Source organism: Bos taurus, chromosome X, assembly GCF_002263795.3.
Source record: "Bos taurus isolate L1 Dominette 01449 registration number 42190680 breed Hereford chromosome X, ARS-UCD2.0, whole genome shotgun sequence".
Taxonomy (NCBI): Eukaryota; Metazoa; Chordata; class Mammalia; order Artiodactyla; family Bovidae; genus Bos; species Bos taurus.
In genome coordinates this window covers 16,525,160-16,552,577 of record NC_037357.1, presented here as the reverse complement: position 1 = coordinate 16,552,577, position 27,418 = coordinate 16,525,160, and the positions used below count along the sequence as shown (strand labels likewise).

The 27,418-nt window shown below is 43.0% G+C and overlaps 1 protein-coding gene across 3 annotated transcripts in view; it reads left to right on the top strand.

Moving 5' to 3' along the window:
• Positions 1 to 27,418, top strand: part of HS6ST2 (heparan sulfate 6-O-sulfotransferase 2) — a 334,650-nt gene that overhangs the window by 273,996 nt on the left and 33,236 nt on the right. The window contains exon 4 of one of the 3 annotated variants that reach the window (XM_059883411.1): positions 14,307 to 14,393. The exons of the other annotated variants lie outside the window; for them this stretch is intronic. Coding sequence (XP_059739394.1) covers positions 14,307 to 14,393 — 87 coding nt within the window. The remainder of the gene's footprint in view (positions 1 to 14,306; positions 14,394 to 27,418) is intronic. 3 annotated transcript variants of the gene reach the window in all.

The window sequence follows — 27,418 nt, the reverse complement described above, 5'->3', positions numbered from 1 at the left end:
GCCAGCGGTAAAGGCTATGTCCCCTTAATCTAAACAGCAGTCCTAGCCAGGCCTATAAGAAATGAGTAGAACAAGAGCTCCTGAGGGAGATTTCAAAGAAAGAAAGAACAGCAAAACTTTTTGAGAGTAAGAGGGTCACTTGGCTTCTGGGGTTTCATCTCCCTCTTGAGTTTCTTTCACTTTCATGCTGAACGACCCTCCCATAAGCCTCAGACAAGCTGAGAATATCAAAGGTAACATTAATAAATCACACTGAGAAAAATAAAAGGAAAACACAATTAGCATAGAGCAGACAAGGTCACAAAATCCATAATTCTAAGAGTCCCAGGAGAAGCATGGAACGGCTTTAGAAAATACATTTATTTTGCCCCAAACCACAAAGGATTGTTCGTATCCCTTTTATGCATCTATCTGGGTGCCTCTCTTCCCCACTGTGGGTTTCCCTCAGAGAAATACCATCTTGTTTCCCTTTAAGTGTCAACTCTGTTTTCCCTCTTTGGAATCTACTATGCTACTTTCAGGGTCCCCCTAACCCTTCGAGATGCAGTCTGAAGGATTGGTCTATTTCCCAAGAGCATGGTGATTAACTGACATTCTTGAACTCCAAGGAAGGTTCTGGCCCTTCAGAGCATATCTGGAGTCACTCTTTACAACCCATTGCTGGGGTGTTCTGACCCATCTATTCCCCATTGACGGATCTGGAAGTGGCTTAATACGGTTTAACATTCTTGGCATCCCTTCATAGGCAGCATCAATAACAGAGTGAAGGCAGTCAATTTCTCACAAGGTTGAGGGAAGTAAGGAAGAGGGCAGGATCTTCCCATAGTAGGGAAGATCTCCCAATCGCCCTTGTTCCTGGCAAGTATGGAGAACATTTTTCACAAGGACTTTGTTCTTTGCTTCATTTATTTATTTTTTATTGAATATACTTGCTTTACAGCGTTGTTACTTTCTGCTGTACAGCAAAGTAAATCAGCTATACATATACATATATCCCCTTTTTTTTGGATTTCCTTTGGTCACCACCGGGCTTTTCTGGTGGCTCACATGGTAAAGAATCCTCCTGCAATATGGGAGACCTGGGTTCAGTCCCTGGGTTGGGAAGATCCCCTGGAGGAGGGCATGGCAACCCACTCCAGTATTCTTGCCTGGAGAATCCCCACGGACAGAGGAGCCTGGCAGGCTACAGTCCATAGTGTCGAAAAGAGTCAGATACAACTAAGCGACAAAGCACAGCACAGCACAGTAGGTCACCACAGAACTCTGAGTAGAGTCTCATGTGGTATACAGTAGGTTCTCATTAGTTATCTATTTTATACATAGTACTGTATGTATGTCAATCCCAATCTCCCAATTCATCCCACCCCACCTTCTGCCCCCCCTTGGAATCCTTACATTTGTCTATACATCTGTGTCTCTATTTCTGCTTTGCAAATAAGTTCATCTGTATCAGTTTTCTAGATTCCACATATATGCATTAATATACGATATTTTTCTCTTTCTGACTTCACTCTGTATGACAGGCTTTAGGTCCATCCACATCAATACAAATGACCCAATTTCATTCTCTTTTATGACTGAGTAATATTCTGTTGTATCCATTCCTCCATTAATGGGCATTTAGGTTGCTTCCATGTCCAGGCTACTATAAATATTGCTGTTATGAACATTGGGTTAGACTTTCCAGTAATAAGCTTCATTTGTGCCTTTCATGTTTTTATCACTGTCGTTTTCTACCTCTCCATGTCTCTGTTTTCCCTAAGCCAAGAAGTGCTCCCAGACAGTGAGATCTTCCACTGTGATTTCAGTGTTTGCTGTGGAGAAATATATGGACACCCAGTTTGTATAGGTTTAAAGAATTTGTTAATAGTAAATTGACTGTTTAGTTGCTGTCTTGAACTAGAGGGCCATTATTTCAAAGCACAGAACCTATGTTACAAAGAGGTGACAGAGATGCTATCAGGATTCCCAGGAAGCCCAGGCCTTCCCAAGTGTAAAACATGTGGGTCTTGCCATATGGTCGACCTGAATTCTGATTATTCCAGAGTCAAGATTTCCTTTTAAAGCCAAGGGGGGAGCACTAAGGCTCATTTCTGATTTTGTACATAATAGACGAAACAAACAACAGGAACAATAATGAAAAGCAGACTAGTACTCTTTGGGAGATTGTAACTATATTTGTATAAACTTTCATACAGTTGCTTCATCTGGGTTAGGCACTAAAACAGTTTCTGTTTTTATTGACCTTTGTTTCGATAAGTGAGGACAGACTGAAAAAATATGTCTAAAGCTGAAAATTATGGATTTGTTTGGCACAAGATGCTTCCTTCAGCATACTTCGCATCATCTTTTCCAGGAATTGATGAGAACAGTTTGCATGCGATCAAGAAGGCTTCTCCTCTATCAAATACTCTTGGCATTATAAAGGACAGCATAACCAATGCAATACCACAATTAATTAGAAAAGTGCGCTAGGAGAAAGCAACATGGAGCAGGTGGAAACCCAAAAGGCAAGACTGTCTTACCATCAGCAAATGCGTCTCTTATGACTGCAACATCCATGCTTCCAGATGCAGTTTCTCCTTTGGTTTGCATGAGCCTGCTTTCTCCATTCTGGATTGTTCTTCTTAATCTTCTTCCCAGGCTCTTCTTTTCTCATTCTACATACTCTCCCTGTATAACCAATTCTACTTTAAGATTTTCAAATACCACCAGTATGCTGAAGACTCCAAAACCTCTGGAGACCATGCTCCAGCTGAGGTATATGTAACTAAGCTTTGCAACCACAGATCCAGCTGTCAGTTTGTGTCCCACAGGCACATAAATCTCAGCATGACCCCAAATCGAACCTCTCATCTCCTTCCACATACTCTCCCCACTCTCAGAGATTTCCTCCCCATCCTGCTTCTTGTACTACTTATTTTGGCAAATAGAGCCACAGTTCATTCATGTTTACCTCCTCTTGGGTCCCAAGCCTTCCTGCCTTGTTCTGTGTTCTGTAGGGGCGCGGCCCAGTGTTGCAGGTGCCAGCAAATTTTCTCATTAACTCAATGTCCCTCCTTGGATATCTCCCTTGGATCCATCCATTCTCCTCTCTGAACCTTACTTTCTTCTCTCTGAGGACCCTTCTAGCTCCATATTTCTGAGTCTTTCCCTTGCCTGGAGTCGGGTATGTTCAATAAAGAGCCTTCATCTTAATCTTTGGCTTAGCTAAGTGTTCTGTGTCAGACTAGACTGTTATTAAACACTCATATTCGTGGAAAGAAGTATATTATTATAAATTATACAAGACCTAGCATTTAACAGTGATTAATGAGTGACGGAGAACAAGATTTGTTTCCATGAATTTTTAGTGTTTTAATCTTCCATGAACATACACAGTAGAATAATGCTCAGATTTCCAAATTGGAACACAATAGAAAGAAGCTGATTGTTGGATTTCACTCAGAAAAGCAAGTTAGAAGTTGCCTATATGCATCACAGAACAGATGACATCGGTAAAAGAGCCCCTACTTAGAAACAGCATGCGTTCACACAGATATGTGATCCCTGAATGGGTGATGCTTGAGCAGTTTGAAAATGGAAATACTTTTGAGTCTTAAACTGTCCTTCTCAATATAAATGAAGAGAAATGTGTGAAAACCTTTGGTTTACAGATACAGTGCTATAAAGAGACATTCTAGAGCAGAGTTGAGAGAACTTTTCTTTCCTAACTAGTCCAGAAAGCACTTTCGACACCTTGTGGACATGGCCCTCCCACTTTATGTCTAAGGAGCCAGCTGCAATTTCACATGTTGAATACAATCAGCGCCTGTGTGTGCTGTGCGCCAAGTTACTTCAGTCGTGTCTGACTCTTGGCTCCTCTGTCCATGGGATTCTCCGGGCAAGAATACTGGAGTGGGTTGCCACGCCCTCCTCCCAGGGATCTTCCCAACCTGTGTCTCTTAAATCTTCTGCATTGACAGGTGGGTTCTTTACCACTCGCACCACTTTGAAATCTTGAATACAATCACCCCTTTAGAAAGCTCTTAAGATGTGGAGTTCAGCCACAAAAGTATATTTGAATGCTCTTGGCTTTGAATTCCAACACATAGCTAGAGAATTGGTACCCTGAATCCCCAGTGTTAAGATCAGAGGCCTTGGTTAGGCAGGAGCAACCCCGCCTCCGTCACCCAACCTGTCCAAGATCCTCTAGCTATTACAGAGACAGAAGGCAACCCCACATCTGCCTGATTCAGCACCCATGCTCTTCCCACAACTTCAGAGTTGCCTTCAATTCATTTGGCAATGCCATTCTCCAAAGTGCTGATTCCTGCTGGTTTGAGTCTGCTTAAGTTCGTATCTGTGGGCACTGGAGCCGAGAAATGGCACTGCAATAGTCTTACCGTGTTTGTAAGCCTACAGTGCAGTCTGATATAGTCATTTGAACAAAAAATGAAAGGCACATGAGTCTGTTACCAAACCTCTAACTTCATATGGGTTAGTCTGTTCTATTCAACAAACATATGTCAGAAGCCATGTTTATCAGGATGCTTAGCAGTCAGCAGGTGTTGAAAACCTTCTGTATGACGGGTATCTCAAGAAATTAACTTTATGAACATATAGGAACACAATTTACTCAATTTACTCCATTGTCCTCAAACAGTTTAATATATAACATGCAGGCAGAGTGAGCATTCTTGAAAATACCGTAAGAACAGAGTTAGTAGAAAGTCAAAACAAAGTAATTGTTCACCAAGGAAAAGGAAATGAATAAATGATCAGTTCCTGCCTGCCCCAATGGCCACAGCCTTGGTTCACGTCATTCTGAAGTATAAAGTCAGAATCACACTTCTGAAGAAATGAATGGACTTCTCTTTTTTCTCTGTGTGCTAATTCCTGCCACGGTAATTGGCCTCTTTAGGTTTCCTAAAAGTTCACTGAGACCTTTCTGGCCTCCTCTTAGGGACTCCCTAATGTATAATGCTCACCAGCTAGACTCCAGTTGTGAATTTTTAATTATGCCAGATCATTTTCAGTACATAAAACTTCAAGCTCAATTAATGCTGTCAGATCCAATTTTTCTCTCACCTGCTCTGAGCTCCACTCTGTGGCGTTTGCAGTAATTGCCACTTCCTCAGGAAAGACGAGCTTCTCCAGGGCTGGATGTCGGCAGCCCTTTGTGGCTGCCTCTTTGCTGACTCAGGAGCAGCACAGCGGGGTGGCAGAGACGTTTCATCCAGAAGAGTCTAATCATGTTGCCTGGAAAACAGGGCCAATGCATCTGGCAGATTGTAACCCCTCGGTGGCTGCTGAGTGTGGCTTTCTCATGTGTCTTGTGAGGCAGTGGTTCTGCCTGCCTGATCTTAGCCAAAAGGCCAAGAAGCCATGAGGTACTGGTTCTCAAAATGTGCTCCATAGGCTGGCTATGTCAGCATCACCTGGGAACTTCCTCAACATGCTGAATCAGAGACTGGGGGTCCAACCCAGCCATTTGGGTTTTACAAGTTCTCCAGGTAATGCTGACATCTAAGTCTCGGAGCCACCGTTGGAAGGTTCAGTTCAGTTCAGTTCAGTCACTCAGTTGTGTCTGACTCTGCGACCCCATGAATCACAGCACGCCAGGCCTCCCTGTCCATCACCAACTCCCGGAGTTCACCCAGACTCATGTCCATCAAGTCGGTGATGCCATGCAGCCATCTCATCACCTGTCGTCCCCTTCTCCTCCTGCCCCCAATTCCTCCCAGCATCAGGGTCTTTTCCAATGAGTCAACTCTTCACATGAGGTGGCCAAAGTATTGGAGTTTCAGCTTAAGCATCAGTCCTTCCAATGAACACCCAGGACTGATCTCCTTTAGGATGGACTGGTTGGATCTCCTTGCAGTCCAAGGGGCTCTCAAGAGTCTTCTCCAACACCACAGTTCAAAAGCATCAGTTATTCGGCACTCAGCTTTCTTCACAGTCCAACTCTCGCATCCATACATGAGCACTGGAAAAACCATAGCCTTGACTAGACGGACTTTTGTTGGCAAAGTAATGTCTCTGTTGGAAGGTAGGTTAACACAAATCAAAACTCGTCATTTGTGTATTAGTGATTCAGCTTTACTTTTGCCTTCCCTGGTTCTCCTAAGCATAGGTGGCTACTGTCTGGTTTATTTCCCTGGTATTGGGTTGGCCAAAAATTTCATTTGGGTTTTTCCATAAGATGTACAGAAAATCCCAAACAAACTTTTTGGCCAACTCAATATTTTTTTCACACTTGCTTTGTCCCATCTGGTATATGGTATTGTGTTTTTTTTTTTCAATAATAGAACTATTTTATTAAACATATGAATGTACTGATTTTGTACAACACACATTTCTTTCTCTCCTCTGCCCCAGGAAGCCAGCGCTCTAGAACCCCATGTTTATAAAAACACACTTTGGCAGCTACTATGACAAGGTGAAAAAGGTGCAATTCTGAAAGTGACAACACACAACCAAAGTGGGGAACAGAAAAGGCAGAGCTGAGTGGGCCCAGGGCTGCTCATCTTCTCTCAAGAGGAAACAATTTAAGAATAGAAACTCTTGAGCATTATTTAAGCAGTACTGCCCAACTCTCTTGGTAGCATCTCTGTTTCAATTCCATTTATCTTGATGTTGTAACTAACTAATCTGTTACTTCTTTAAGAAATTCTGCCCTGGTTTATATACTTTTCAGTGACCCATATCCCTTTGAGCTTCAAAAACACAGAAGTCGCTCAGTCGTGTCTGACTCTTTGCGACCCCATGGATGGTAGCCCACCAGGCTCCTCGGTCCATGGGATTTTCCAGGCATGAATACTGGAGTTGTGGTATTGTTTTGTAACAATTAATACACTAACCTCCTGCACTGGCCTTTGGGCTGCCTGAGGGCAGGAACTTATCCCACTCATCAATATATCCCCAAGGCCCAGCACGATGAAGGGCACACAGAAAACACACAGTAAATGTTTTTGAGCAAATACATTATTTAAAGATTTATAGTTTGCAAAACTATGCTGTGGCCTTAAGAAGTAGGACTTGCAGATGAGGAGACTGGGACTCAGAGAAGGCCGGTGATTCAGTGGGTAGGCTGCAGACCAAGAGCTCCAGGCCAAGGCTTGCCTCGATGTGGGAAAGGTCATGGCCACAGTTCTTTAAAGATTACCCTCCAGAACTCAGCTCAACTCAGGAGGTCTGTTGTACTTAAGCTCTGCAAGGGCAAAGCTCTTGACTTGCTCCCAGGCAGGCTGTCCCCACCCCCAACTGGGGTGACATCACTGGCTGTGTCCTCTTTGTACCATTAAGGATGCTCAGAAAGGGTGACTAAGGGTGCCAGTTAGTGGGGCACAGTGCAAAGGCTGAGCACAGGAAAAGGGAAGGGAATCACAGTGAAAAATAGGAGAGGATTTTAGCTCAATCGATGGGAGGTATAGTCCCTGCCATGTGGTGAGGCCTTGCAAGAGGGGAGCAAAGAGGAAGATATGTGAGCTGCAAGTGAAGCCAAGTTTACAGCTGCGTTTTGCTTCTCTGCCAGGCTGCCCTCCTTATACCAAGGTGACAGCAGCCTGGGAGGTACTTTGTCAGGTGTTGTTGTTATGAGAATGGATTGACAGTGATGCCACCCACCTCTCCCCTTGTGACCTTTAAGCAGTCTGGCTGGGCTAAGAGGATAGGGACAAGCAGCCTATAGGGGCAGGATGAAGAAAATCAGTGGCCTGCAGAAGGCTCAAGGGCTGCAGTCTCTCATTAACTTTAGCATTGAACTCTATATAACTAAGTGAACTGACACAGTTCACTTATATCTCCTGGCATATAAGACTTTGTAACCCACTTGTAAATCATCACAAACTGGGGTGGAAGAAAGCAGATTGTGGTCCAGGCTGTCCCTCATCCCAAATATCCACTCATTGTATTGCTGTCCCATCACCACCTTGACTCTCATGTGGGAGACATGACTGCACATCTGACCCTGTCTTTATTCTTGAGTTGCAGTGCCATCGCTCTAATTGCCTGCTAGACACTGTCCCTCAACACCCCAACTCAATAGGCTCCCGACCAAATCCATCATCTTCCTCTCTGGCCCAGATGCCCCTCCCAACTAATCTGTCTCTTTCACTGGCACCTCTGTCTTCCCAGGCATTCAGCTTCCAACTTTCTCATCAGCTTTCTTGAAGACTTTATTCTCATTCTCCAGATGAGTCACTTCTCAAGTTCAGTCATTTCCTTTTGCTATGCTGTGCAGGGTTTCCTTCTTTTCATCCCCATAATGATCATTCTGGTCCAAGGTCCCATCATATTTCAGGTCTCAATCACCCTAAACCATCCAGTACCAGAACTATGATTCTTTTTTTTTTTTTGCTTCTCAATCCCCTATCTGATGGAATAGCCCAGGACTAGATGTGAATTCAGTCGTGGTAGGACACAGTTCCAGTGGTCTCTCTGACAGTCTATAGCCAATGTCCAAGCCCTTGGTAAAGACTTAGGTGAATAGCCAGCTGAGACGAAGAGACAATATAATTTAGGAAGTGACTAATGTTCTTTCTTGATCCCAGTGAGGCATTCAGGGATGCAACCGCTTTCCCTGGGCAGAAACAGCAGGTGTCAAGAGGTGAAGAGAGCAAAACAACAACAATAATCTATAAGCTTCTTGCTCCTGTCCCCAATGCCCCTGTGGTGAGTTGTGAGAGTGAGAAGTTCATGGAGGGGGAGAGGGCAAGATAATGCGAGTGTCCCGGGTGCCTTTGCAAGAGCTCTGCAATTGCAAAGTAAAGTAATTGTGAACTTCTGTGTGAATGGTTTGCCTGATCAGCTGAATGCCCTCCGCTTTAGAGATGACGATCCTAAGACACAAGGAAGTCATATGCCTTCCTGGCAGCCAGGATTAGAATGCAAGATTTCTGAGTAAGTGCTTTGAACACCTAAGGTTGCCTCTGAGAGATCACCCCCACACCGGGCTTCACAGCAATAAAGATGAGCTTTTCTCTTGTCTCAAGACCCTCAGTCATTGCCCATAGTTAAGCAAAGGGAACCTAGGGGAGGAAGCTAAAGGAAAGCACAGCTTAGAGAACTGAACTTTTTTTGCTTGATGATTAACAGAAATCATAGATCATGAGAAGAGGATGCTTTAAAGAGGTATGGACTCCCCTCTAGACACTTCAGGTAGAAGAAAATGATAAGTTCAGAGCCAAGAAAGAAAAGCACTCAGGACATAACCTAGAAAGACAAAAAAATGAAATGAAGAAGCCTCATCAGCTCTAATTAAAGGAAATCAATATTTGAAGAGGCGTCTTGCTTAGTAGCAGGACAAGGGCAAAAATACTTCAGCAATGTGAGCCTCTTAGAAAATAGAAAAGCAGGCTTTCATGGGGAAGCAATCATGATTTAAAGGGCTGCAAATGACAACCACGTGGTGGGGTGATAGGCTGTAGAGAGGACTCAAGCACCTTTTGGAAAGAATACTAGATGAGAGCTTCTATCCTTGGTAGAGTCTGTATTTTTTAAGCACATCTCTTTTTCCTGGGAGTTCTAAGGAGCTGAGGGTCATTTCTAGGGAGCAAAGACTAGCTACCATTTCCGAAGAGAGACCTGAAGTAACCCCTGAAGTACAGCTTGGGTTTCATTTCTGTTACCACTTATAACAACACACACTGGAAAAACACTGAAAGCCATACAAATGCAACAGAGTTTTTTGCTTGAGCATCCTTTCTAAGCTTACCTGTCTTTGTGATTCGCGTGATGATCAACCATCAGTAACTGGAATCCAGTTTTCCCAGATCATTCTTCTTTAGGGATAGAACATATGGGATTGGTATGTCACCACTTCCTTCTCTCACACTGGTGCCAGACATCAATAATCAATCACAGAACTCTTTCACGGAGCCAAAATGCAGCCTTTTCATTTATTTGTTTAACAAATGTTTTTAAAGCGTCCTCTTAAGAGCTAGTTGCAGAGACAGAAAAACAGTAAAAAATAAAAAACACTGTAGGTCTACAGGTACCACATGCTAAGTGCCAAATAAAAGATAGTAGACAATGAGTATTATAGCCCAACTCTCCTTCTGAAATAGTATTTCGATTTCCTAGGACCCTGAAATTTCATTTTTAAAATTTCAGTGTTGTTGTACTTAGAGCAACACAACTATTTCTCATAGATCTGAGATGAATTAATTTCAAAAACAGCTTACAAATTACTACAAGAAATGCAGAAGTTGCTGTATGCCACCCACCAAGAAAGTGAGTCAAGTACGTTTGAACTGCTAGGTTCTTCGCCCTCAAATACCTCTCTGACCTACAAAAAAATCCAGATTGGAGTGGATCTGATTGCCATTTTGGGTGAAGAACACTGGATGCCATTTCAGCATCAAATTATTCAATCAGAAACACTTTGAAAATGCTGAAGAGTTGGGTTAGTCATAGTTTTCCCACCTGAATACAATGTGCATAATATTGCAGGATTTTTCCCACTTTTCTGGTGGTGGAGGCATTTGTGCAGCCTGTGGAAAATGATTTACTTGATACTTCATGGACAGCCAACCAAGCAGAGAGAGTGCTGGCATTCATTACATTTTCCTATCAGGGGCTCACCTGGAATTGTGTTCATACGTCTTTGAGGAGGCTGGATTGGGAGGGAGAGAGGAAAGAATCTTACCCTCTGAAGAAGACAGCTTTCTCCTGAGGAGTGGGAGAAGCCTGGATCCATGCCCTCTGGGATTTCGGGCCATAGCTTTTAAGATCCAAAGAAGAGATGAAAGTCAAAAGGTCTGACAAGTGGTCTGCTGCTGCTGCTGCTGCTGCTGCTAAGTCGCTTCAGTCGTGTTCGACTCTGTGCGACCCTGTAGACGGCAGCCCACCAGGCTCCCCCATCCTTGGGATTCTCCAGGCAAGAACACTGGAGTGGGTTGCCATTTCCTTCTTCAGACAAGTGGTCTAGAGACAGACAAAATAATGATGGCTGGGGTGCTCTTGTTCCAGAAGTATAAATTGGAAACTGGCTGTAATCTCAGGCAGCCCTCTAGAACCTCATATACCCCCAAATTATCACCCATATAGCCTAGAAGCAGGCAGGACTTATTCCTGTAAGCCCTTGGGATTACCAGATGTTTCCTTCCATGGTCAGTATCCTTGGTAGCATCTTCATCTTTGGGTTGTCCACCCATGTTTTTCCAGATCTCTGAGGCTCTCAGTTTGCAGTTGCAGAATTTTGTCTTTCTCTTTCTTGGATCACTTCTGGAAAACTCAGGGTCTTTCTTTCTCAAAGTTTCAAAATCATAGCATCTTGTCCAGACTTACCTACCTAGCTTGGAACTTTGAGGAAGAACGATGGCTCTTTCCCCTCAATGTTCAGCCAGCCTTTCTATACAACAGTCCTTAGTATTGATACATCTACAAAATTAAACTCCAAGGATCCAAGCCTACCACTGTTCTGCTCGTCCCTCCCCCAATTTCAGGTTCATTTTGCCACTGTTGGGCTTCCCTGGTGGCTCAGCTAGTAAAGAATCCTCCTGCAATGCAGGAGACCTGGGTTCGATCCCTGGGTCAGGAAGGTCCCCTGAAGAAGGGAATGGCTACCCACTCCAGTATTCTTGCCTGGAGAACCCCATGGACAGAGGAGCCTGGTGGGGGCAGCCCATGGGGTCACAGTCATACACCACTGAGTGACTTTTCCTTTCCCTTTCCCTCTTGCCCCTGTCAGTGGATCTCTGCTGCTGGCATGAAACAAATATTTTGAATTTTTGATTACTTTCATCCTTAGTCTTGGTGCCTTGCCTCCCATCTGCAATTTTTCTGAGAAAGTATTTGTGTTTATTCCCCCTCCAATCTACACTTGCAGGATTTGGCAGTAGGTCAGAGGAGTCCTTATTTCCATCACTTAAAGGACAATTGCTCCAGGACCACCACCCCCACCTCCAGAGCAGCAGTTAACAATAATAAGGCAGCTGACAGCTTTTCCTGATGTCCTGTGATGCCCTGCATTGACCTTAAACATGGTCACTTGTCATAATTTTAAAGGAGCCTTGGCTCCTAACGCACAGGTTTGGGAATTTGTTGTTGTCGTTCAGTTGCTAAGTTCTGTCCGACTCTTTGCGACCACTTGGACTGCAGCACGCCAGGCCTCCATGTCCCTCACTATCTCCCGAAGTTTGCTCAAGTTCATGTCCATTGAAGCAGTGATGCTATCCAACCATCTCATCCTCTGCTGCCTTCTTCTTTTGCCTTCAATCTTTACCAGCATTCTAGTATTCTTGCTGCGAGAACCCCGTGAACAGTATGAAAGGCAAAAAGATTTGGGACTACAGCAGTGGGGATGGGTGTCTTTTACTCAAAAGAACAAGAATGCATGAACTTAGTGACTTCGGGGAACAGGGTGTTAAATGACCACCTCCTCTGAGCCTAGCAGCCTGCAAGATCAAAAGGGTCTTTGTTTTCAAAGGTTTTTAGCAAAGTTTCCCACTGCCTTCTGTTTGAGTGAGAGGCTGGGAGGAGGAAGACTCAGTGGCCAATGAGCAGAGTGTGGAATTGAGACCTGCTTGAATTTTGCAACACACAGCATATTCATCCCTCACATGACACATCAGCAGCCTTCTGGAAGAGACAGGTTAGAATTCTTCTGAGTTCCAATCTTTTGTCCAGTTGTTTGGTGTTATCACTTCGTTTCTGAGCGAGGTTCTGAATGCCAATGGTAGCTGGTATGGGACAGTTAAGAAGTTCTTTGGCAGGAAGTCAGCATGGATAAGCAGGAGCAGCACTGCATGAGTTCTTCAGCACTGCCTCAGTGGACTTCTGACACCTCCTCTGAGACAGACTATGTGGCCACTGTCCGGAGCCACTCACTCCAGCAGAAGGATCAGAGCTCACCTCGGTGACTCCCACTTCGAAGAACTGCTTTGAGGCCCTCCTGGACACAATCCTACCTGCTGGAACTTTAGCTATCTGTTTTATTAGCCCTGTGCCCACACACACCTGGATCATCTTGGCAGTTACTGGGAGTATTAGTTGCTAAGTCGTGTCTGACTTGTTGTGATCCTATGGACTGTAGCCTGCCAGGATCCTCTATGTATGGGATTCTCCAGGCAAGAATATTGGAGTGGTAGCCATGCCCTCCTCCAACAGCTCTTCTGGATCCAGGGATTGAACCCAGGTCTCCTGCATGGCAGGCAGTTTCTATCACCAGGAACCCATGGTTATCTCTTGTTCCAACCACATGCATGGAGTCACTTAAAGCTGATGGATGTGAGGCAGAATACCTTTTGTGACCCCCCAACCCAACCTCACCCCACATTTAAATACAGCTCTTTGTAGAGACCTATTTCTGATATACTTAAAAGATTCATAAATATCTGGAAAGTTCTTTGACATTCTCTCAAACAATATTCTGTGCCCTTGGAAGGCTCTATTCTACTCACTGAAAGCCAAGCTATGCATTTTTCTTTTTTACCTTCACTTTTCATAAAAGGTTATGCTGACGTAGATCTTACTAACAAAAAAAAAAATCTTTCTGATGAAATCAGGATAAATAATTCCACACATCATCAAGTGGGGAAAAGGGCTTTGAATTGGTTTCCATGGAAATCTGAAGATGAAGTAAAGTAATAATTTCAAGGCAGAGTAGCTGAATTGAAGATAATGGTAAAAATAGTTTGATAAAGAAAATAGAATAAAGTAATCAAGAAGCCTCCAATCAATTATTCCTCTTTGTTTACCTTCCAGTGATTAATTTGTCTGCGTTTATTAACCCGATGAGATTAAGCAGACCTTCCTAGTGATTTATTTCGTAATTGTTTCCAAGGTTTGACATAAGCTGTGGAGTTATTGAAGGTGGAGATTTAAATTCAATTACTCATGAAGCAGGTGGTGCCTCTCCTGAAAGAATATCTGGATTCACGGCCTTCCTATGCTAACATTATGAGTGAGAATTATTAATTCATCTGATAGTATCTCCCAAAGACTTTTAGAAGTCATTTGGCATCCACATACTTCACAAGTCAGCAGCTTCAGAACTGAACTTGAAGTAACAGAGAACCCAGAGACAAATAAAGGATTTTATGGTAAAGACTTTTTTTTTTTTTTTTGGGCAGAGCCTCCCTGGGGCCCTGGGCTGTGGTGCTATCATGAATGGCATCCACTTGAAGGGCAGCTCTGGATAAGATCATGCTTTATTTTGACAGATGAGAGAGACAGAGAGAGACACACACACACACAGATTGAGAGATCAAGAGAGGCACCTTGAAAGTCTTGAAATGAAATGAGTGAAATGAAATGACTAATTCATTTTTGTCTCTGTGGTCATGGTTGTATATCTTTTTCTATTCTTTCTGTGGGTATAGTAAGGATAAACAGGGTTCTCCAAACACTACTCCAGGCGCCAACTCGCCATCATCCGCAAAGGCCCGGAACACATCTAAGAATGGGAAGTAAGTGAAAAGCGCCCCCATGCATCTGACATAGCTGTCACAAAGCCATGTGCTGTCCTCACTTTGTCATTCATTCATATTCATTCAGAGATTTGCGGAATGCCTTCTGTGGGCTTCGCTTTGGGTTAGTCACTGGGGAATTTAAATGAGTGAGGCAGGTGTCAGGAATATTGGGTGCACGAAGGACTAAAGAAGGGAGAGGAGAGAGATGGGAGCATCAGGAGGTGACTTTGGAAAGAGAGCTTTTAGGGCCAATGGTTACGAAGGCCAAGGACTTAGAGCAATGCAAGATTTGAACTATACTTCTCAAAAACTAAAGAAAGGAGAAGCAGCAGCACTCATCAATCATTTTATGATTTGTAAAATCCATGAAAATCTGTCTGATTCATATGCTAAGATTTGGGGTGGATTTAGAAGAATCTGGAAAGCCATTCCATAACTGGCCTGGTTTAAGTGCGTGTACATGGTAACCATATCACTGATGTACATGATATGTGTATTCTTTTCCTGTGGACTGACCTGTACTGTGACCTAGCTGAAACTGTCTTTTTAATATTGCCAAAAACTTTGATTGGCTGAATATTTGGGATGTTATATTTGCTCTTTTCATTGATTCCATGAAACAATGTTGGCTGACCTCTCTTTGGCTTTAGCAGAGCATGGCAATCAGAGAGAGTGTGATCTCTTGCAGATAAGGTATCGCCAAGTAGGTGCTCCCTTTTCAAAGTGGCTGAAGCCCTTTGGTGAATGACGGGTCCTCTTCTTGTAAGCCCTCTGTCTCAGCGCTGTCGGGCATTGTGACAGGCAGAAATACAGCCCCGAAGGAGCACCCAGCCCGCATCCAGGAGAAGATGAAAGATGCCTTCGTCATGCTAAAAGCTCTAATCTAGCAATAAGCTATGTCACTACAAGAGCACAGCTTTGCTACGAAAGGTGAATTTGTAATGGTCACATATCTTATGTATTCAGCATTGGGCCATAAATGCTGCAGTTTGAATATGATCTTATTTTCAATTCCCAAAGTGAAAGATCTATTGGCTGCCTTTTTCCCCCTCTTTTTCTTCTGAATACCATTTCAGGTTTGCATATAAAGTTGAATGTGTGCTATCCTGGAGAATATCAAAAGCAGTGGTGAAGACATAAGACGGCCTCTCAGAGCAGTTAGAACTCGTTTCAGTTATTTATCAGTTATTATTTATTCAGTTATTATCGACCACCACAATCAAAATGCTGTATAAATTATGAAGGAAGGGAATTGATGCACACACTCTCTAGCAGCTGACTGTTTCCAAATTAGTCCCAATTCATCGTCAGCATGCGCCCGCAGTTAACAGAGATGGCATTGGAGAATCACTTTGAACTCCACGCTTGCAGAAACGGCAGGCCCTGTCTGGGTATCTTATACACACCTGTCCTGCTGACAACTGCAGGGCACGGTCTCCATTTATTAGACCCTGAGGTATAATTAGGGATACTTGTGATTGCTGTTGTGCTTTGAAAGGAGCCTTGTTTTGTGTCTTTTGGCTTTGTGGGAACCCAGACTCTTACCTTGTGAGTGAAGAGTCTCAGTGAGCCACAAAAAAGCAGTTGGTAGAATTGGAGTTCAGATGACATAGGGAACGCGTACGTAATACCATTCCCGAGTTGTTAACATAGGAGGCCAGCATAAATACATTCTTAAGTAGATAAACACGATCTTATAGCCCACTTGCTGGATCTGGACAGCTCCCAGGCTTCTGCCATGGTGAGGGCCTCCCTTCCCGCACATTATGAGCTAGGTCTGTCGTGTATGTGTCCCCCAGATTGTGCTTGTTCTTGTCAATTCTTCATTCTTTGGAGGGGGGTTATTGATGAATAAAAAGTTCACCAATAGACAGTATTCTCTTCAAGGATATGTTTCAGGTTCTCTTTATCTTATCTCCCATCACTTGGCAGGAAGTTTTATTTTTACAACTCTTTCTCTATACATTTTCTCCTTCTCAGAAAATTTTTGTCAACAGCAGCAGTACTGACCTTCCATGAATATGGTGAGACTATCTGGGGTGGTGGGGGAGACATTTTCCCATACTTTCTAGAACAGAACAGTGTCTGTCAATGTTTAGGAACACATGTTATTATTGGTAAGAGAGAATGGTTATTTCCTGGATTTGGGGGAGTGTGGTGGGGAAGGAGGGAGCTAGGTGGGTTTCTGCCCCATCCCCGGGGTTTTCCCCATGGTGCCTTTTCACAATAGTCAGCATCTGGGGTGGGTGTTGTTCTGCTGGCTTTTCTCATGTTATTTGACGTAATAACAGGGAGACATGGAGTAGTTTTTAAGAGTTCCTCTGTGTTATTTTGAGGCCAGATACAGTCTGGGAGATAGAAGATGTGTTCTCTGAAAAGTAATTGGCCTCCTCTCTTTTGAAGACAAGTTAAGCTGCCTCAAATATACCTCATGACCCCAAATAATAATGACCAGTATGTGCTGAGTGAGTGATATGGGCCAACCTCTGCCCCCCAGCACTTGATACATTTTGTCTCATTAATTCTCACCTACCAAAAGCTCATGAAGTAGGCAGTATTATTATTTCCATTTGATATATGAGGAAATGGAGGCTTGGAGAGGATATTGTATGCTTGTATGGGGTCTTCCAATGAACAATTTTGGCATAACCCTTCCTTAGCACCAATAATAGTAATAATCATCACTAAAATCTATCAAACTTTGACACTGTGCCCTTGTGCTAGACCCTGGGCCACAGAGACAAATATAAGATAACAATAGGTCCCCTCAAGGAACTCACAGTGTTCGTAGAGGACAGAGGATGGCAACGTGGTATTCACAGAGAGGCAGTCACAGAGGCTCCATTGGTGGATCCAACAGAGTCACCCCAACCAATGCCGAGGTGCAGGTGGAGAAGACATCATGTGGGGATATCAGTGAAGGCTTCTGAGAAGTGACCCTTGAATCCTTTAATTGTCTCCACTTATCTCCCATGTGGCAAGGCGAGGTCAGAAGAGGAAAATGCAAATTAATCACTAAGATGGACAGAATCCTCTCATGTTGATGAAAACAAGTGAGAGTTGTGGATGAGGTAAAAAAGCTAAAACTGAACGACCAATTGTGCCTTTTTTCCCAACCTCAATTCATTTGGGGCCGACCGACATGCAGTATAGCAGGCTTAGTAGGTTAAGAAACCTACAGCTTAAAAGTTGTGTCATTCTGCTTGCTCAATTTTATTGCCTGCATCTGAAGCTGGGTAGCCAGCCCTCTGTTTCAGGGAGGAACAGATGGAATGGGATATGTCTGAGCAGCAGAGCCAGACTACCCTGGCAATGACTTTCAGGGAGGTACATACAGTTTATTCTATGCTAACAGTGAGCCAAAATAACAGAACAGGAAAATAAAAAGCAGTTGCAGAGCCATACCATGGAGATCAGGAAGCATAGGTTTGGCAGAGGTTGATCAGAGACCAAACAGACCAGGCTGCCATATTTAATTTAGTTCCCTGTGCTAATGTGAGTCCGTTATTCTGTCTGATGCATCAGGCCACAGAGAATCCCTTTGCTGATCCATTGGGTTATTCCCAACAAGCACTTAAACCATCAAGGCTGCTGCTGCTGCTGCTGCTGCTGCTGCTAAGTCGCTGCAGTCGTGTCCGACTCTGTGCGACCCCATAGATGGCAGCCCACCAGGCTCCCCCGTCCCTGGGATTCTCCAGGCAAGAACACTGGAGTGGGTTGCCATTTCCTTCTCCAATGCATGAAAGTGAAAAGTGAAAGTGAAGTTGCTCAGTCGTGCCCGACTCTTAGCGACTCCATGGACTGCAGCCTACCAGGCTCCTCTGTCCTTGGGATTTTCCAGGCAAGAGTACTGGAGTGGGGTGCCATTGCCTTCTCCAAACCATCAAGGCTGAGCATGCATGAAACCACAGGAGCTGTTACAGATTTTCTGTTTGTATCAGAACATGTTGACATGTCACATGAAAACAACTCTTTTGTTTACCAGATAAGGACTCAAGAAGGGTCAGTCACTTTCCGGGAGTCACGCATCTAATCGGCAGATGTCAGCCTAGAATCCTGGTATTCTAATACTTGTCCTGTGCTCTTTCTACTTAAGCATATGCTGCAGTTCTCCCAGATAGCAAGACACTTCGGTTAATCACACCCTCAAGGCTTGGAGCCTGGTCTCAGGATGTCGAGCTGAGTGCTATGCCCTTCATACACCACCATACCCAAGTTTGTGGATTCTGTCAGCCTCCATGAAAATGGAGACCTTGGGGAGAAATTGAAGTCATTTCATTAAAAGAAAACAGTGGCAGTAGTGATGACAAAAGGAAATAGCATGCACTTTTCAAATACTTCACTATTTCTCCAAAGTACCATATTCTAGTTGTGTTTGGACAGTTACCCTTTCTCAACATTACTGTTGAGCTATCTTGAGCCTTTAACACACCCCTTCATTAAGAAAGCAATTAAGAGAACTTGTAGATTACTATAGCTGTTTTTCCTCAAGTCAGTCAACCAAGGCTGAGGATGTGTGTGTGTGTGTGTGTAATATTCAGAGGCATAAATTTAAAAATTAGATTGTAGGCAGTTGCAGATGATGCTGAAAATCAATCAGTCCTCTCAGCCTGAGATGTTTTTCACATAGACTCAGGGTATGGAAAGACAAGGACCAAATTCAATTTGCAAATACTAGTGGAGGACACGAATATTACAGGACCAGGGCAGAGCACCCAAGCATGGTGCCGGGTTAAAGATACCATAAATGTTGGATTCAGTTCCATAAATGTCAGCTTAAATGAATTAAACTGGAGAGGGAAGGAAGGACGCTAAAATGGAGGAAAGGGAGGACAGAAGGGGAATCTGAGATGGTTAAGTCAAACCTCACTCACTTGACACATCTATCCAGAGCCAATCCTGGTAGCAGATACCACAGGAAGAGTGACTCCAACCTGTTTTTGCCAAACTGTCTCATAATGAACAGGCCTCTTTCAGCAGTCTCTAGATGAGCACAGTCAGGAGCACATAGCTTCATATATAAACACATCAGTCCTTTGGTTTTAGTTGGCAGGACCCAAATGGAAAACTTTCCTGCTTTAGAATGAAGAGGCAAAGTCTTGGCTGTTCTGTGTGGATTCAGTGCGGTGCAGTTTTATGTTCAGACTGAGTTGTTTACAGGTGGATTACTAGCGTCCAAGTCCTGTGTACTATGATCTCATGATTATGTCATTTCCTCTCATTGAGAGCCATGTATTTATTCTAAAACGGTAGGCTGTGACTACTGCCAAAACCCCTAGTTTTGCCTCTCTGTATGAAAGTTTGTGTGTGTATAGTTTCACTTCAAAATTATGGTATGCTGTATGAGTACAGCAATCAAAGGGCAAGTATTTAACTTTTCAAATCATCGCTGTAGTTCGATGCAATGATGATGTCAGTAATGCTTTAGTTTAGCTATTAGGCTAAGTCTAATATCACCAAGGCTTGTAAAAAACCCAAACCCCAAACTCACTCACTCTCTCTTTTTCTCTCCATCTACCCTCCCTGCCCCTCCCACTCTGCTGTTGCTCCTTTGTAGAAAAAGACAAATGACAGAGACATAAGCTGATGTCAGAATGTATTTCTAAGAACAACCTGGAGTGGAGTGTGCCCAAGAATCAGGACATTTGTAGCCTAATTGCCTTTTTCCTCCAATATTCCACATCCAGAATAGTGCAAGACCTTTGGTCACAACAAAAAGGTCAAATCTATCCAAGAAGGTACACTTATTAATAGGGCAGGAAGCTAATAGAAAACATTTGAAAAGGACTTTTAATAACAAGGGGTCAATAGCACATAGGTTTGGCATACTTTGATGGGGCTGTTCAAAGAGCTCCTTAAATAAAACAATCACGCCGTCTTGTGTGTATTTGAAAGGACATCAACTATGGAGTCAGATGCACTGGATGTGAATCCTGGCTCTATCACTGATTAACTTTGTACCTACCTCATTGGGCTATTGTGAGGATATAATTATCATAATCTAAGTAAGGCTCGTCTAGTGCCTGGCACATGGCAACTGCTTAATAAATGTCAACTAGTGATTATGCTTGCCTCAGCTGCCAAAGTACTGCAGCTGGGGACAATGTGACCTGGCCAGTATGATCCTAACCAAATCAGAGCTCTGGTTATCTGCTTTCCCAGCTCCAGAAATGGGGAAGCAGAAGCCTCAGCACCTCTAGTAATACATACATCATGCCCATAGATTGAGACAAGAAAGTCCTGGACCATCCAGGAAGAAATAGTCCAGTCATGGAAATAGTTCCTAGTAGATACACCACCACATCTCTGTGATGGTTAATATACCAACTACCATCATGTTAATAAAACCCCCCTAAGGATCTGACTGCTCCTGGTTCTCCAGCTTAGTCAAGAAGAGGGTTCTGTTCATGAGCCTTTAGACGGGAGGAGTCATTTTTCTCCCTCCTCACCTGCCACACAAAATCATGGACTCCACATGCTGCTTTCTAGAACAGGGGTCCTCGATAACTCTTCTTTTTCCTCTGTGGCATACATAGTTGAGAACTCTCATCGACACTGCTCTGGTGGAGCTCAGGTTACATCCACTTTCCAGGTGCTGGCTGGAATTCCATTCCTCTATCTCACTTGAGAAGGCCTAGGGATGCAAGGAAGGGTGATGTTCAACAGGACTCCTCCATTTTCCTCCAGGTAAAAAATCTCTGTCTCTCCATCACAGTCCCTCTCTCTCTCTCTCTCTGGAACTCTTTCTCCCTCCCTCCATCCCTTCCTCCCTCCTCCCCCACCGATCTATCTATCAGTACTCCATCTTGCCCTTATACCTCAATATTTTTTACTTTTGGCTCAGTTCTTTCTGACCTCAAGGAATTACAGAGCCTAAATCAATGGCATCTTCTAATGCCTCTAGGCCAAATCTGTTGTCTTTCACACAAATAACCAATCAAGCATGGCCCACTATGGTTTGCAGTAGAAGAGCTGCAAACTCTAAGAGAGTATGGAAACACAGTGCTAGCCAAATAATTACTGTGAATCCAACACTGACTAAAAATCTGGAGTGTAGAAGCATTTAAAAGTAGAGAAGAAAATTTTAATTTGTTGAAATTCAATTTTCATTTTTTTTCTTTTCTGGATTATGATTTTTGTAGCGTATTTAAGCGGAGAAGGTGATGGCACCCCACTCCAGTACTCTTGCCTGGAAAATCCCATGGACGGAGGAGCCTGGTAGGCTGCAGTCCATGGGGTCGCGATGAGTCAGACACGACTGAGCAACTTCACTTTCACTTTTCACTTTCATGCATTGGAGAAGGAAATGACAACCCACTCCAGTGTTCTTGCCTGGAGAATCTCAGGGACGGGGGAGCCTGGTGGGCTGCCGTCTATGGGATCACACAGAGTTGGACACGACTGAAGCAACTTAGCAGTAGCAGCAGCAAAGATCAAAGTTTTGTTTTTACATATGGATATCTAGTTGTTCAGGATAATTTCCCTTCATTTCCTTAGTGTTTCATTCTTTGGTTGGGTTCAGCGGGAAAATGAATGGTGGAAATTTGAACATGCTTTGACCTTCTTTTCCAGTTTGTAAACGTAGGTTTTTGGAATAATGGCACATTTCCAAAAGTAAAAGGTAATGTGAGTTATCATGGAGGTGAGAGGTGGGAAATCAGTATTTGGAAGTTGATGTTAGAATAATCATTGCTTTGGGAGTTCCCTAGTGGCCTGGTGGTTAGGATTCCACACTTTGACTGCCATGGCTTGGGTTCAGTCCCTGGTCAGGGAACTGAGGTCCTGCAAGCTGCATGGTTTGGCCAGAAAAAAAAAAAGAGAGAGAATAAAAGTAACCCTTCACATTCAACAACTTGCATTCCCTGAAGGCAGGAGTTCTCAGCCTTGGCTGTCCATTAGAACCACATGGGAGCTTTCTGCAATCCTACTGCCGGGGTTTCATTCCAGACCCGGAGAAGGCAGTGGCACTCCACTCCAGTGGAGAATCCCAGGGATGGGGGAGCCTGGTGGGCAGCCGTCTATGGGGTCGCACAGAGTCGGACACGACTGAAGTGACTTAGCAGCAGCAGCAGCATCTAGTTGTTCTGGTGCCATCATTGAAGAAGAATATCCTTTCTCCATTGGCACTTTTGTCGAAATCAAAACTCAGTTATATATAATATATATTTATTTTTTCCAGATTCTTAATTGATCAATATTATATTTATCTCTATGTCAGTTCCACACAGTCTTGATTACCCTAGCTTTATAAGTTTTGAAATCAGATGGTGTGAATCTTTTTTTTCCCCAGTTTTATTTTATTTTATTTTTAAATAAATTTACTTATTTTAATTGGAGGTTAATTACTTTACAATATTGTATGAATCTTTATTCTTCCTTTTTGAAGTTGTTTTGGATATTCTGGGTCCTGTGCATTTCCATATGCATTTTAGAATCAGCCTGTAAATTTCCAGAAAAAGAAAAAAGACCTGCTGAAATTTTGGCAGGGATTGTGTTCGACCTGTGTATCAAATATGGGAAAAACTGAAATCTTAATGATGTTGAGTCTAAAAGCTATGAACACAGCATATCTCTCCATTTATTGAAATTGTCTTTTATTTCATTCAGCAATGCTTTGTAGTTTTCAGTGTACACATTTTTCCTGTCTTTTGTCAGATGTATCCCCTAAGTTTTTCCTACTTTGGATGGCATGGCAAATAGTATTCTATTATTTTAACTTCCAGTTGTTTTTCTCCAAGTTTCCTTTTTTTAAAAAACCTTTTTTCTATTGGACTGTAGTTGATTTACAGTGTTGTGTTGGTTTCCGCAGTACAGCAGATTGATTCAGTTGTACATGTACATGTGTCTATTCTTTTTCAGATTCTTCCCATATAGGTCATCACAGAATATTCAGCAGAATTTCTTATGCTATACCGTAGGTCCTTGTTGGTTATCTATTTTATATATAGTAGTATGTATTTTCAATTCCACACTTCCAATTTATCCTTCCTCCCCATCTTTCCCCTTTGATAACCATGTTTATTTTCTAAGTCTGTGAGTCTGTTTCTGTTTTATAATAAGTTCATTTGTATCCTTTTTTTGCATCCCACATATAAGCAGAATGATATGATATTTGCCCTTCTTTGTCTGACTTACTTTACTTGGTATGATATCTAGGATATAGAAGTACAGTTGGTATTTGTATACCAATCTTATATTTTACTAACTTGCTAAGCTCACATATTAATTCCAGGAGCTTTTTTGAAGATTGCATTAGATTTCTACACAGATGAATGTCATCTGTGAATAAAGATAGTTTTATTCTTCTTTTCCAATATGGATGCATCTTTTTCCTTGCCTTATTGAACAGGTTCGAACCTCTAGTACAGTGTTGAATAGCTATGAGTTATCTAATGTGTAAATAATTCCTACCCATTTAGCTTCGTTCAAAAGACACATAAAAGCAATGGAGCGATAGTTGGACAATGGAAGTGTCCTCTAAAGATGATATTTTGGGGACAAATGAATGATCACTGCTTTTGTCAAAAGGTCAAAGCTAGATTCCCAAAGTCTTGCACAGAAGTTTCATCAGCAAAAAAAAAAAGTAGATACTCTCATGGGGAGGAGGAGGAGGATAAAAAAAAGCGAAAAGCAAAATGAAAAATAAAGTCTAAATTTCATAGGTTCGCATACACTCTTTTCCATTATTCTCATTCTCTCATTCATGTTTTCTCCCTCTTCCTCTCCTTTCTCCCCTCACCCCACTCCTCATTCTCTCCCTCCATGAGCTCTTTAAAAAAACAGTATAGTGCTATGGTTAAGATGACAAATCTTGGAGCCCAGTCACTGTTTCCAAATCCCAGCACTTCCTTGGTAAGTTTCTAAATCTCTCTGTGCATCAGTTTGTTCACTTGTGAAAGGGACATACTAACAGTGTCTGCTTCATGGATTTTCTTGAGGATTAAAGTCTTCATTCATTCAAAACTTTTACTGATTGCTTGTGAAATATCAGGTACTATTGTAGGCTCTGAACAAAGAAGGAAACAAACCAAATTCCCTACCCTCACACCCATTCTAGTGGAGGGATACTGTCATTAAACAAGAAAACTATTCATTAAGTGTTTTAGAAATTAGTTTTAAGGAGGGGGTTGAGAAAGGGCAGGGCAGAGGTATAAGGAGTGAAACAGACAGAAAATTTGTCAATTTAAATAAGGTGGTTGGAGAAGACCACACTGAAACGTAACATTTGAGAAAAAATTTATTTAAATAGAACAATACATTGAAAACGTTTGAACCATTCCTCACATATAGCAAATATATAATGATGCTTTGGGGGCTTCCCAGGTGGCTCAGTGGTTAAGAATCTGCCTTCCACTGCAGAAGGCGCAAGAGACCCAGGTTCAGTCTCTGGGTTGGGAAGATCCCCTGGAGAAGGAAATGGCAATCCACTCCAGTATTCTTGCCAGGAGAATCCCATGGACAGAGGAGCCTGGTGGTCTACAGTCCATGGGGCCCCAAAGAGTCGGGCATGTCTGAATGACTAAACCGCCACTACTATAATGATGCTTTTACTAACTACAATTTATTGAGTGCTTTCTGTATGTCGGTATTGTGCAAAGTGCTTTACGTAATGTTATCCTGTTTAGTCATTACAACAGGTCTATAAAGAAAAGGTTATTATTAGCTCTTTTTACTGACAAGAAATCTGACATGATATTGACCTGTTCCAGGTCACGTAGGTAACAGATGATGGCGCCAAGACTCCAACCATGTCTGGGCTGTGTCAGATCTTAGTTGCAGCGTCAGGATTTAGTTGCCCCACGGCATGTGGGATCTTAGTTCCTCGACCAGAGAGCAAACCTACGTGCACTGCATTGGAAGGCGGAGTCTTAACCACTGGACCACCAGGGAAGTCCCAAGGACCAGGAATTTTTAAATAGGCAGTAACATTTATTAAGTGCTCCCTATACTCCAAGCCCTATTCTTTTTTTATAGTCAAATAATTTTATTTTAAGGAAAACAATTTTGTACCCTAACACCAGCTTAAAGTTTTTATAAGAAAATTGAAGCAACTTTTACAAAATTCTGAACATAGTTTTGAAGTTTGAAGTGAAGTGGCTCAGTCGTGTCCGACTCTTTGCGACCCCATGGACTGTAGCCTACCAGGCTCCTCGGTCCATGGAATTTTCCAGGCAAGAATACTGGAGTGGGTTGCCTTTAGAGAGAAAAACAATGACTACATTTATCATGATTGTAAATAATGATAAATGCTCTGTAAATTCATTGGGATGGTCATCAATGGGCTGATAATTAGTCAGCAAGAGTAGGAACTGAGTAATCTCATCAGAGACGCACCAGGCCCTATTCTAAGTGCTTTAAATGCATATGTTTTCTCATTTAATCTGAAAACTACCCCTGACATTGTTCAAAGAGAGCTCATCACTTGCTTTGGTGGCATGGATCATACCCAGTCCGGAGGGTCCCCTTCAGGGTGGCTGTCCAGGCACCTCAGCAGAGACAAGTTCTGAGTATGCCTGGCTATGGACCTGAGCCAGGAGCACTGATTCTCCTTTTTTGAAGTCACAGAGCACAATGACGGAAGAGTGCTGGGGTTGCTTCCAAGGGGTCCTCACAGTGTCTTGCTTTCTCATGATTGAGGAGGAGGTGTGTTCTCCACGGGCTTTCATGAGATGCTCTGTACTCAGCCTCTGCCTGTTTACCTTCAGTTCTCCCATTCGTGCCTATGGAACCTTGAAGAGTGATCAGGCTGTTCTATGCCTTCACAGTAGTCCCAAGGACACCTGCTTCCATTGTGATCTTGATCAGAAAATAGTTCGCTGCTTCTACCCACCCACATCTGTTTCCCAGGACTGCTCCTCCTTCTATGAAATGCACATAAGCCGGCTTTATCCTTATAAACACATTCATTTGGGAGGGCGTGGGGTTTTTTTTACCTGAATTCAGTCTGGCTCTCTGTCACCCACTTGGTGGCAAGGAAGAAACAAAGGCATGATATTGTGGATGGCTGCTAGGTTTTTTTAAATTTCTTTTAAAGTGGGAGTCATGGTTCCCATTCATTACCTAATGCTTACAATGGACAAGGCGTTTTGTGCTAAGCTTTAGGAGGACCAAGAAAAAGGTTTATTCTCCCTCCCACATACTCCCTGCCCTGTAAATGTCTGTCTCCTGGCGAGGAATCTGCCTGTCCATTTGGTCACAATTCTCCACTCCTAGTTTGGCTTCTAACAGATGGGAAAAGGGTTAAAAAGACTAAAGAAGCTATCTGGGCTCAGGGAGCCATCACAGTGCACTTACTGCATCCTTCCTTTGTCTAGATCAGTGGTTTTCAATCTATATTCTGAATAACCCTTGGGTGCAGAAGCAGCACCTCAGAGACTGCTGAGAATGAGGGTGACTCCATTTTAATCTATTCTCTATACTGAGGTCTGACTACATTTCATTTTTCAAAGAATGCTTAGAATAAGTTTGATAACCCTTGGTACAGTCCCAGCCTAAGGATATAGAGGAAGCACAATATGGGATTCCAGGCTTTCTCCACTGTGCCACTTCCACAAGCTCTTAAAACCAGGGAGTTCCCTGGTGGTCCAGTGGGTAAGACTGCACTCTCCCAATGCAGAGCCCTGGGTTCAACCCCTGGTCAGGGAAGTGGATCCCACATGCCACAATAAGATCAAATATCCCACGTGCTGCAGCTAAGACCTGGTGCAGCCAAATAAATAAATAAATATTTTAAAAAGCAAAAACAGTTAAAAAAAAAAAAGAAGAAGAAGAAGAAGAAGTAAATAAAAGAGATGCCTCCCTTCTTATGGCCAGATTGCTCTGAAGAGATGAAAGGAAGCTGACTGACCAGTGATTGTTCCCTGAGATCTCATCCCTAAACCCAGGCTGAACCTAAAATACTTGGAGGAGAAAAAAATGCCACAGATTTTGAGTAATGCTCCTCAACTGGCGTCTGCTCTGAAGACTAGATGAATGCACACAATTTCCACTCCATTTCCTTAAATTGGCGTCTGTGCTAGGCT